At 44.7% G+C, this 12,044-nt stretch overlaps 1 protein-coding gene across 1 annotated transcript in view; it reads right to left on the bottom strand.

Annotated features, from left to right (window-relative positions):
- LOC147217390 (inactive phospholipase C-like protein 2) overlaps positions 1-12,044 on the bottom strand; it is a 67,290-nt gene that overhangs the window by 11,635 nt on the left and 43,611 nt on the right. Inside the window, exons 3-4 of the mRNA XM_086175498.1 lie at positions 4,222-4,425; positions 1,411-1,486 (exon numbers count right to left, since the gene is read on the bottom strand). Of these exons, the coding sequence (XP_086031624.1) occupies positions 1,411-1,486; positions 4,222-4,425 (280 nt within the window). The remainder of the gene's footprint in view (positions 1-1,410; positions 1,487-4,221; positions 4,426-12,044) is intronic.

The following is a 12,044-nucleotide window of genomic DNA, read 5'->3' as shown; positions in this document are numbered from 1 at the left end:
ATAGGGAGAGTGCTATGTTTGGCACGCCAGCGAGGCCCCGGGGCTGCGGCTCCAGCGCTTTGCTGCGGCGTATTGTTCTTACATAATCATCTACTTTATGTGGGAAAAAAAAAATAAAAGAGGAACTAGCAAACACCAAATTTAGGCTGTTCAGTGGTCATGTTTCAATTGCAAAGCTGACAGCTCTGGATCTTTCCAGCGCACTCACTCCCGTGAATTCATCCGTTTTTTCGAAGCGTCGTGCACGATCCGTGCAGCGCGGTCTCAGATCGGTTTGTCAGCCTTGTAGTTGTTTTGTGATCACGTCAGTGAGAGTTGCGTTTTCTTCGCGCTCCTTTTATGCATCTCAGAGATTACCTTCAATGCTGCCGGCGACCGTATATCTGAACGAAATAAATTCTTTTAATGGCCCTCTGAAACTCTCAATCTCCCCAGCTCGGAGACCTAAAAGACTTTTCCTTACAAACAGAGGCCCTTGGAAACAGAAAGGAGCATTTTCCCGGCTGCTTGATTTACTTGAATTGGACGAGCGTTGCAATGCTTAATTCAGGAAAGATGATGAAATGAACTAAAATCAACAAACTACAAACTGATCTGACAAAATCTGAAAATACAATGTCATCTGAGCTTTGGCCAATGAATACACCAGTTAGCCAAGTTCATTTTTACACACTGAAGAATTTCAATGTAGGTCAAAACATACCCTAATCATAATTCTACTTTATGACATACAAGATGCACTGACTTGTCCATCTGCTCGCAAAAATAGAAAAGAATCAGTCTGCATTGCTGAAATTGCTATTCCTTCAGTTTCTCCAAGTGTAAACATCCAAATGCAGCTGTCAGTATTCGGCCGATGGTCTCCCACGGTGTCACGATGAGCTCTTTGGCAGAGGCTGCGGCGTGATAAAGTGCCGGAGGCCCACGAGGGACAAATAAATGCCAAATGTGAAAGAGAGAAGCCCCCGATTTTTCTTGTTTGAAGCCGTTCCCTTCTAAAGATCTCAATATAAATAATCCCAACGCTAATGACTCGCTGGAAAAAAAAAAGCAACCACTGGGGGCAACGCTAATTCCACCCAGGTTGTCCTTCCCGCCCTCTTTTGATCCCGTCCCTGTAGCCGACACCACGCTCATTCCGGCAGGTAATAACGGGTTTAAATGATTATTCTTTCAGCGAACGAGCGGACAGAAGTTAAATGCGCGCTTAGGGAAAACCAAGTAAAGTTAAGTAAACCTGCGGATGGCCGAGGCCACCGAATTAGTGCCTGATACAAATCCCTTCCTTGCGTTTTGAAAAGAGCCGAACACTGCCGTCTGGAAACAAGAGACGGGAAACCTTCAGACAACGTTGTATCCCCGCGAGGTTTAGACGGAGACGACCGGACGGGATTCCGCGCACGGGCATACCTGCGCGCTGAGCTTGTGTGAGCTTGGCGTAGACCACGTCGGCCGACTCGATCAGGGTCCTGCTGGTCTGGATCATCTGGGACGTGGAGAGGAAATATGAGGTTAGTTTGGACGCGTACCAAAAAAACGTGGCCTCAAACACAAGGGAACCTTCGGAAGACCTTCACATCTTTTGCACTCATCTGTTTTTCTACCTCAGTGAACATGTCACAAGATGCCCTTATCTGAGGATCTGCATCTGGCAGGGCTTGTAACCATAAGCAACCTCTCCCAGTGCCCAGCTTCCAGGAACAGGCTAATAAAACTAGCACAATAACAGATAGATGTTTGACATTTTTATCTTCCTTATTTTTTGATGCAAACTGACACATTGAAATTATCGGTGAAACTGCAATAACACTTGTTTTAAAAAAGCCCTGGGCAGGTTAATGTCCTACTGACGATGTCTATTTAATCCTATGTGACAGCTGAAGGGGTTGCCCGGCGTTGGTAATCACACCCGGTAATGGAATCACAGAGTCCTGGACCACCGTGGTGCGTTCAGGAGCAGGTTGGAAATTCAATTAATCGGCGATCAGCAGAAACAAAACCAGCCGTGTTTCTTGGAAATCATTTTAATCATCCGTCCTTTTTAATCGGTTCCGTTTTTTGACGGATTTTACGAAAAAGGGGTGCCCGAGCTGTGAGCGTGACCGACCTAGAAATAGTTCCAGTGGCCCAGCCCGCTCCTGGCTTTTAAATCAGCCTGGCTGCACCTCACGTGGATGAGTGAGGAAATGCTCTTGGTATTGATGTTCCGCAGTAAATGCTTTGCTGTGAGCGAGCAGATACACACAGATACACTCTGCGGCACTCAAACACCGATCCCTTCGTGCTTCTGATGAATAACAGGGTTCCTGGTTTAAACTCAAGGCTGCCCTTGGTGTCGGGACCGGACCTGGGCTCGAATGGGCTGAGCATCATCCTGTTAACATCACATTTTTTTTTCGAATTAAAATTAAAACATGGCCACCTCCAACATCGCTCGGGTGACCCGGGGGGAACGGTGTGTGACGGGAAAACCAAAAGTGCTCTTGGTGGAGAAGAGGCCGGATGGAGAACGACTTGAGTTGAGCCTGCAAATTTGTCATGTTGAAAAGGACCTGTGAGGAGGGGCAGGACAAACGCCTATTTCAGTTTTAGCATGATGCGGTTATTACTGCATCATACTGCAGTATATTTCGAGACGTGCCTGACATTCAAGGCCTTGCTTTAATGAGATTTTGATGTTTCCGAAGCGGGCAGAGCAGCTGGTTTGCAGGAACTCAAGGCCAAACACATTCTTTTTTTATTTCCAAGAGGCTCTGACCAGTGCAGCAGGCCAGGGGTCAGGCAAGTCAGTCTCAGAAAATTCAGATATTTATTTTGGTTGGATTTTTGACTTTATACCAATAAACCAATCCAAAGGTGAACCGTCAGCGCAGGAAACGGGGGAGGAGATCTCGTCGCCTCCCGACTGCACCGGGACGGCCTCGCACCACAAAAAGTGGCACAGTGGGTAAGGAGACGGAAAAAAAACCTCAAGTTTGAAAGTAAGCAGATGGCGCCCACTGCAAAGTGTGTTTGGATTCAAGCATCAAGCCGTGGCGTGAAAACACCCAGCTTCGAAGTCTAAGGGAAGGGTCAGGCGTGTTCTGGATCTCTTGCGTCAAACTCCATCCATGACATCATTGCCGTAGTACAGGTCAGATATTTCCTCTCAGCGGTCTGGGATCTAATGGCATCTCTGACATTTCTTTTCCGTATCTCAATAAATTTGCCACTTATCAGCACAAGAAAAAAATGATACACTAAAATATTTTATACCAATATGTTGTTAAGAATCTCTTATTTCTTCTTCCCTCTTTTTTCCCAGTAAAGGGGTCAATACAACCTAAAATTAGACCCCATAATTGAGTCCTCAAGGGGAAAAATGTCAGTCATTCCTTTATTTGTTGACGAGTTGTTTCTGTTGTCACGGAGACCAAATTCACAGATGTTAGTATCAACGTAGTGGAAGATATGAATCATGTTATAGAATATCAAGTTCTTATTTTCTACTGAGTTATCATGCTGCTTGTCAATCTGATTGTAATTACAAAATATATATTAAAGCATATACAATATCTTATCAAATAAACTAAATTCCAGATTGGTGTCGATATTAGTAATTGATCACGTCAACTAGTTAATCACCTAAACGCATGTCTATTAATAAACACAGCCAAGCGTCCGACGTGTAAACATATATATGGGTTGCATATATACTGTACACATACATACATGCAAGTACACGTATAAATACATATACAAATACGGTGAATGTATACACATATGCGCAGTATATATACAGTATATAATAGATATGCCTGCACACATACAGGTGTATACACAGGTATATACTGCACATAAACACACATGTAGGCATAGTTGTTTTTGCTTGCATCAATTTAAGTATTTGTTTGTCTTTCTCTGTCTCTCTCTCTATATATACATGTGCAACTGTGCACACATGCATGCACATACGCCTTTACTATATATATGTATGTGTATGTATATTCCTGCTGATCTAACAATGGCAACAATATCCTAATGTGTTAATGTTTTTTTTTTAATTAGGAGAAAAGGAAAATTTGAACTTTTTAAAATTCTTCACCGTACCAGTGCTGAAACCTCAGTTTCAACCGACTTGGCAGGTCCCGTGAACTAATGATGACGAGGCAAATGTGAGAATCTGATGATTTCTGATGATTTGCCAACAGAGGAACGCAACGCTCCGTGCACGTGACCCACCATGTCATAGGCATTCAGCACTTTGCGCAGCAGCTCGGGCACGGGACCCTGCGCCTCCATGGCAGGGTAGGTCTCGCTCAGGTCCACCGTCACCCTCAGGGAGCGCTCGCTGTTCATCAGCCAGGAGGACACGGTCAGGATGCACTGCTTCATGTTGGCGGCGGGGGTCAGGCCACACAGCTCCTTGAAGGACACCATGGCATTCTGGGGAAAAACAAACAATAACATCTATATCAGAATAATGCCGTGGAAAACATCCAAGTGTGACTACTCCCTCCTTTACTCATTTGGCGTTGTTTTGTCGAAAATCACACTGAGAGCACAGATCTCATGGACAACGTCTTTAAACGGGGGATCACTGGACAAGATTCTCAAGGCCGCAGAACAAACAGCGATAGGGGACGCACTTGACCCCTGACCAATCAGGGCACAGGAAGAGAGGAGATGCCATGACCGGGAGCGAAACCGAAGTCTGTAGGTTAGAAATGACCCCAAAGTCAGCAGATGCTGTTACACCTTGAGGAAGAAATCTATGAAAATCTCCCGTCACTTTTTGCTAAACTTTTCCAGACCTCTGGGTTCCATCAGCGAGACGAGGGGAAGCCCCCCACTTTGTGGCAACTGTTGGTTGATCCTTTGTGTTTGTGCTCGCAGACGCTTCGAGGTCATCGCTGAAAGAGGCATCAGCCCTCGGAAGCAACCAAATAAGGCAATTTCCTGAAAACCAGTCTACTTGGCAAATTAAGAAAGTGTGGGCTTGGAAAGGAAAAGGAAAAAATATCACACCCGTTCCTTGTTTTTTTTTTTATACTGATGACCCTGAGATAGAGAATTTAATAAGGAAGGGGGTTCTATACTCTGCAGTCTAGAGACAGATAAGGCGGCGGTGAGTGTTGACGGGAAAATTGTCAGTTTCCCATAACGTCACGCTGCAGTCAGAGCCCAGAGGCTCCGACCGCAGCCGGGACCGAGCCGGGAGGTGCCGAGTGCAATCCGTCACTCCTCCCTCACTGTCTTCATTTTTCCTTCTAGTGTATCAAATCATCTCTGTTTGCTTTCTTTACATATTTCCGCAATAATTCGAGTACATACCCGGGACCCTCTCATCCGTGCTCACCGCAGAGTCAAAGAGACAGGAGCCCAAAGGCCCACTTTAGCAATACGTTTACTTAACGTAGCTCTCGGACAGCTCCGAGTCGGGGCGGACGACTGCGAGTCAGTGGGAGAGTTCGCTCGGCCGTCCATCGCACCGGCTGTGATTCACACCTGTCACATCTGTCAGAAAGATGCCCACTCAAAGCTGGCATTGCAAGCGGCTGGACACAATGTGAAGTCACCAAAATATGTCTGATGGCGAATAAAACGCAGCTTGAAACGTAGGACGCCTGGTCTTTTCATCTCGGGTTCATGAAAGTTACAGAGGTCACATTTTGGAAACAGGTTATGTAAAATGTGCCATTGGCACGGGAATGAGTGCATAGCGGCGGTTTTCAACCACGTAGTAGCTAGTCGCCCCCGTCTCGCTGCAAGAAGGTTCCGGGTTCGATTCCGACTAGGACATAAACTCTCATTCTCCCTGTGCCTGTCTGGATTCTCTTGGTTCTCCTCTTTGCTCCCTCAGCGGCTTCAACTGACGACTCTAGATTGTCCGAAAGCTTGAACAAGAACGTGAATGGTTGGATATCTATATATGTGTCCCTGTGATCGACAGGTCAACGTTCCAGGGTAAAACCTGCCTTTCACCCGCCGGCAGCTGTGATTGGCTGTGGACCCTCTGCGATTCTGAGTCAGCGGTGCAGACGATGAATGGATGACTGTCATTCACGTAAACAGTCTGTTTGTTATAGTGTTTATTATGTTACATGGTTACTGAAAGGCCGAGATCCAAACAGCCGGCTTTGGTTTACAGTCGCCGAGGACCACTGTTTCCTGCCTATTCGAGTTGAAATGTCTTTTGGGGGTCATGTGATTTACTAACCTGTAATAACACAGCAACTGGCAGAGTTACAGGTTTTCACTGTCGACGAGGCTCTTCAAGCCTCGCCAGAGTCAACACATTCGAGACACTTCCCCTCTACCTCATCATTTTTCATTCACAGAAGCTGCACAGCAGCAGTGCAGGGAAATAAACACTACTTCTGTCATAAGGGAAATGATGTGTAATAAAGTTATTTTAAATGGCAGTAAAATCAAGGTGCAAGTTACTTTTGGGAGTATAGTTACTCTGAATCGTGGCGTTTTCCTCTTAATATGATAATTTAATCTAAAATATTGCATGTGCTCCCTCAGCATGCCAAACCCCCTACTTTCATTTGCCTGCAGCTCCAGTTATGTTTCATCAGTCTCTCCCAAGTTCGCCCTTTCCAGTGTTTTCGGAGGTCTGGGTCCGAACTCCCTCCGGCTCCAGAAACCAAAGACAACTGGCCTTTATATTCCCCCGCTGGCGCTGAACCCGAGCAGTGCAACCCAGCCAACTGCTTTTCAGAGAACATCCCATCCATTAGTGTGCAAGAGTGGGCCGGCGAGAGGGAGCAGGGGGAGAAACAGGGAGGGAGAAGAGGAGAGGCAGGGAGCGAGCGATGAGGAGCTCTTTTCTCAGGTTTCTTAGTCGGTTGTTTCGTTTGTTTGTTTTTTCATCTGGCCAATAACGGGTTCTCGTGTGAACCACTCGCCATCCTGAACTGATCTATAACATCAAGAGAACAATAACTAGCATTGGGCACGGCTTGTGAGACCTTTTACTGGTGCAGCGGCCACGTCATTCTGTGGTTGTTTCGCCGAGTCCTCACACACACACACACTCACACACACATACAAACTGATGAGTGACAGTCTTTCTCTCTAATCTTTCTGTGTGTTTTGATACTGTGATGGAAGTGGGCATCGCTCACAAAAGTTTTTCTCAACTCTATTTTCTCCTTTTAGACAGTAGTTTTTTTTCAGTCCTGTACTATTTGGTTTCCATCACCCAAAAACACAAAATGAGACTGAAAACATGACATTTCGTGAGATTAGAAAGAAAGCAAACACATCTAGGCGACATACTGATAAACACACATGCGAGGAAATACAAGTCAGGTATGAAATGTGTGAGTGCGAGAAAGGGATGAGCGAAGGCGCACAGCATGAAAACAAAATACAGACAGCAAGTGTTGCCAGAGTGTGTGTGTGTTTGTGTGTGTTTAGGAGTCAGTTCACACACTCTACGCTCAGCAGTGTGGGAAACCAGATGCCTGTCTATACTAGACCTCTAGGCCTGCAAAAAAAAAAGAACGCACCCCTCCTCCCAACCCCTCCACCTCCAATCCGTCCCCAGAGGACGCGCTGTCACCGCGAGGTCCGACCTTCCTGGATAGGAGGGGGGTGGCCAGGGGTTGCCGATGGCATCTGTTTACGAAGCCTCCTTTAGCACCTTTTGGGCCACTGAACATGGCTTCTGAGGACCACGGACCGCTCTAGGGAAAAAGCATGGTGGGAGTTTGGGGGGGGGGGGGGGGTATATGCGTGCGTGAAGCGGCATGTGTGTGAGTGCATGTGTTTATCCGCCCAGTGGCTGTTGCTGAGGCTATTAGCATTCATCGTTTTTAGCATAATTCCGTGCACGTGTGAGGCGCCACATGCATAAATGTTTTACGAATGACTGTTGCGTAATAAAGGGCCGCACTGTTTCCAAGCTTCGGCGTTACCAAACCAAACCAGAGGATTGTGTTTTTAATTATCCGCCCCCCCCCCCCACGCCCCACCCCCACACACCCCCCACTTAACTCCCCTTCCAACATTCCCCCAAATGAGGGGCTTTGTGTCCTGCTACAACACAGCTTTTGTTTCCGTTTTGCCCCTCACTCTGTTTCCCTCGCCGTTATCGGCGGATCTCTCTCTTCTTCTCTCTGGGAAACAGTATTTAATAACGGTGAATATGACAAAGTCTATGAGGAAGCAAATACTTTTTGGCAAATTAAAAAAAGACACCCCCCCCCCCCCCCGCCCCCACCTCCCTGGCAGGAGGCTCTCCTCCGGTTCCATCAGCACTTTACAAGGGCTGGAGAGCAGCAGCGCTGCAGAAAGGACCTGACTAGAGGGCTCCCGCTGAAAGAGCTGACTAGCTGCCCAAATCCAAATGTGAAACATGCCGATCCATCTGTCCACTGGGCCGGCCTTTTCCTTCCCGGCACCTTTTCTAATGGTGAAACCCCACCGTCCTTCTGTTATTTGAGTCGGACCACCTGGGACCTCTTCTACTGGGACAAAGACATCTTAACAGAGCTTGGTGACATTAAGAAAAAGTGACATCTGATGTGTGTGCGTGTGTGTTCACTACTATCATGGAGACGGCTGACTGCCGACATTGGCGACTTTCCATTTTGATTTTGATTCATTTTGATATAAAGTGTTTCTTTCTTACTTTGGCGTGCTACCCTCTGGAGTGTGTGTGGGTCTGTGTGTGTGTTTGTGTGTTAGTGTCCTGTACATCCAAAGCACGTAGTGTCCAATTGTGCACTGCTTTCATATGACAATCTCTGGAGACAAGCTCGTCTCAGAGAGGGACTTTTCAGTTACTAAATTACTATTTTCTTAAATATAAATATTAAAAGGAAAATAATCTATTAATTTGCATTTCACTTGTGTTTTTGCAGAGTTATAAAAAGAGGATCATTTGAATAAAATTATAATTGTGTCATAATGTGTCCCCGACTGATTCAACGTTTAAAGAAAGATAAACAGAGAATTACGACTGATCAAAAACTACTTTTAATAACAGAAATCCCTTTATTTGTCACATTCAGTTGTACACACAGCACAACATCAGCAAAATTTGACCACTTTATTTAACTCATCATGGGCAAACCATGAGAAGGAGGCAGCCACTTAGCAGCGCCAGCGGAGCAGTTAGGGGTTCAGTGTCTTGCACAACAACAATTCAACAGGCTACGACAGAGGTCGGCAACCCGCGGCTCTTTGTGGCTTTTGAAAACAATTAACGAGTATTTAATTAAAATATATTTTATTTTAGTTTGTTCATTTTTAAAATGTGATTTTAAATTTTAATCTTGTAGTATCAAAATAAAACACTCTCTCTGCATGCGCCAGTAAAAGGATGGCAGCAGACAGAGAGAGGACAGCATTTTTGGTTTGCTGCCGGTGGATAATTTATGTTTGGCTTTTTTTCATAAATATTTTTTTTTTTTACTTTTTACATTTTTTTTTTTCAGGGTTCAAAATGTTTTGTTGCATGCAGAAAAATAATTTCGTTTTCTCTACAGTTGTTCATTTATATAAAAAAAATGCAACACATATTTTGTTTATACATCGCATAAAGGCTAAAAAATGGATTCTTTCTACAGCTCCAGCTGGGATGTTTTTGACCTCCTAGGCGAGCGTACATCGCACCCGTTCATCACACCAACTAAAACCGGCTCCGTTGAGCGAAATGAATCGTGACGCGTCGAGACGTTCGGGCCTATTTATCACAAATCTCGGTAATTCCGAGAAGCGGCTCTTGTGTGACTTGCAGAGGAAATTTATTCCGTCCTTTCACAATGTGTCTATTTCCACAGCTAAAGGATTCATGGCGGGATATCTCCGGAACTCTGATCACATCCGTTGTGTTTGCTGCATCATTAGACGGAGGTTACTGCTTCTGCACTGCACAACTCAGTATTTATGACTTGAAACAGACGAGCCTGCTCAACTTTCCGTCCCCGCACGCTTCGAGACGTCGACGATATAAATCTGATTTTGCTGAGCCTGTCTTCTTCCAAAATTGTGGTTGCATTGCTAAAAACTGAGGGAAACAATGATCGTAATGATCACATTAAAACGACTTCAGTTAATGAGTCAACTATCCTCATACTCTTGGAGGTTTTCTCTGCTGCGGGAGATTTTAAAAGCAGTAAACCAAGCACTTAGCAACTCCAACCTTTCCCCGGATAGTGATTGTCCCTTATTAATCGGCCAACTGTTCATGAATGCTAATTGCTGACCGGTGTCGCTTTATTGCCGTTCCCAACGTGACATTTTATTAGAGCTGATTAGTGACAGGTCTCAACAGCAACTTGAATAAGTCCTGACATCCAGATGGAGCCAAGAATGCCAGCGTTTTCAGTGGGCGTTAAGGTGGGCTAAAACCAAAACCTCTGGTTGATGACATTAGCCTGACTGGCAGCCATCACAGTGATGGAAAGCATTGTGGAAGCAAACTGAAAGGCTCAGAATCAACGGTGTCATCAGCAGAGGATTATTAGTATGGAGGTGTTGTTAGTTATTCACTATTTTGTCCGTTATTGTTTTTATCGCTATTCTTCTGGTGTGAAGGGAATGTACAGAATTTCATTGCAGTGTCTGAATCACCATACTCTTACAACATATATGACAATAAAAATCTTGGATTCTGAACAAGGTGGCTGAGAAGAGGGTACCGATTCAGCGGGGGCAGCCATCTTGTGTTTTCACAAAAAGGCTTTAGCGGTTTTTCTGGGCGTTGCTATTTCCCTGACAGCCATCGTGTTGAGCCCCCTGATGAGAGGAGCTGGTTGTGATTGGCGGGGCTTAAGGGAAACCAGCGGAAATTAGACTGAACAGAAGTGGGGGGGCAAACGAATTGAGAGTGAAGTGATACATGAGGTTGGCAGATCCATCTGACTGCCAGTCTACGTTTATCCCTTCTTTCACACCATTTCAGGCATCATGTATTTTGCATGTCTTGCTTACTCTGTCAGTATTTTTTTTTAAACCCAGATAAATCTTTCTTTTCAGATTTATGTTCCTTATTTCAACCATGACAGGGTAATACTGGAGAAAGTCTCAGAATATCTGGCAAGAAGTTCTCTGGAGAAAACCCACAGAAAGGGACAATACAAGAGACGATGACGTTGCCATGAAACTAGCTTGCAGTTACTTCCGAAGTCCGTCCAATGAATAACATCACCTTACCATAATTCAACGACAGCACGCCATGCTATGACACAAACAGGTTTGAAACAAAGAAAAAAAAGCCTCAATGAGGTTTAACTAACACTCTTACTGGGCCAAACTGTTAACGTCTTTATCACAGCTACAATGGATCAATTTAAACTAGTTAAAGAAAACCCGTCTGAACTGGAAAGTAAGGAGTACCAAGGGACGGAGGAGTTGAGACCATATTTATTGAAAATTTGCTGAAAGTTATTATTCTACTAGTTGTAGTTCTTGCCACGGACCTGGGTAAAATGTCTATATTTCACCAACCCTTCAAGTCAGCCCCCGGGGAATGCAGTGACATCATTTTGTATTTAGTACTTTTTAGTGTTTAGCATGGTAGGGCTCTGGAATTGCAATTCTAAACAGAATATTGGGTTGGTGTTTATTGCCAATTGTGGGTAAAATGAGCAAGTAGCTGGGTAGAAAAATGATGTTCTAGTATTCTGCTGTATCATATAATATTATGCTGCACTGCAAAAAAACAAACAAACAAAAAACTTGTAACTGGCAATGAACAGCATAAACTCATTTGGAAAGTGATTATTCCATTAGTGAGGGATAAGCCAAAAGTGAAACACAGCCATTTTCGTGTATATTTCCATATAATTGCACTTGTTTTTGCAGCCAGTGAGGTCGATCCCATCAGCTTGACCGGTAACAATAACTATACTCTACTTGTTTCACATTATTGAATGTCCTTTGGCTGAATGAAGAGATATTTTAGTTTTTTTTACTTTAACGACGGCTCCAAAATGACTCAAAGTAAAAGCACATCGGGTTGATCGGGATCACGTCCACTGATACACCGACGCTGCATATTAAGAAAGGTCGTGTGTTCGTGTTTCACAAAATTTGCAGTTTCTTAC

The sequence above is a fragment of the Fistularia commersonii genome, chromosome 28, assembly GCF_037954325.1.
Source record: "Fistularia commersonii isolate RoL2024-O1a breed Wild chromosome 28, RoL_Fcom_v1.0, whole genome shotgun sequence".
NCBI classification, from domain to species: Eukaryota; Metazoa; Chordata; class Actinopteri; order Syngnathiformes; family Fistulariidae; genus Fistularia; species Fistularia commersonii.
The sequence above is the reverse complement of the archived record's forward strand: the minus strand, read 5'-3'. Positions and strand labels throughout refer to the sequence as shown.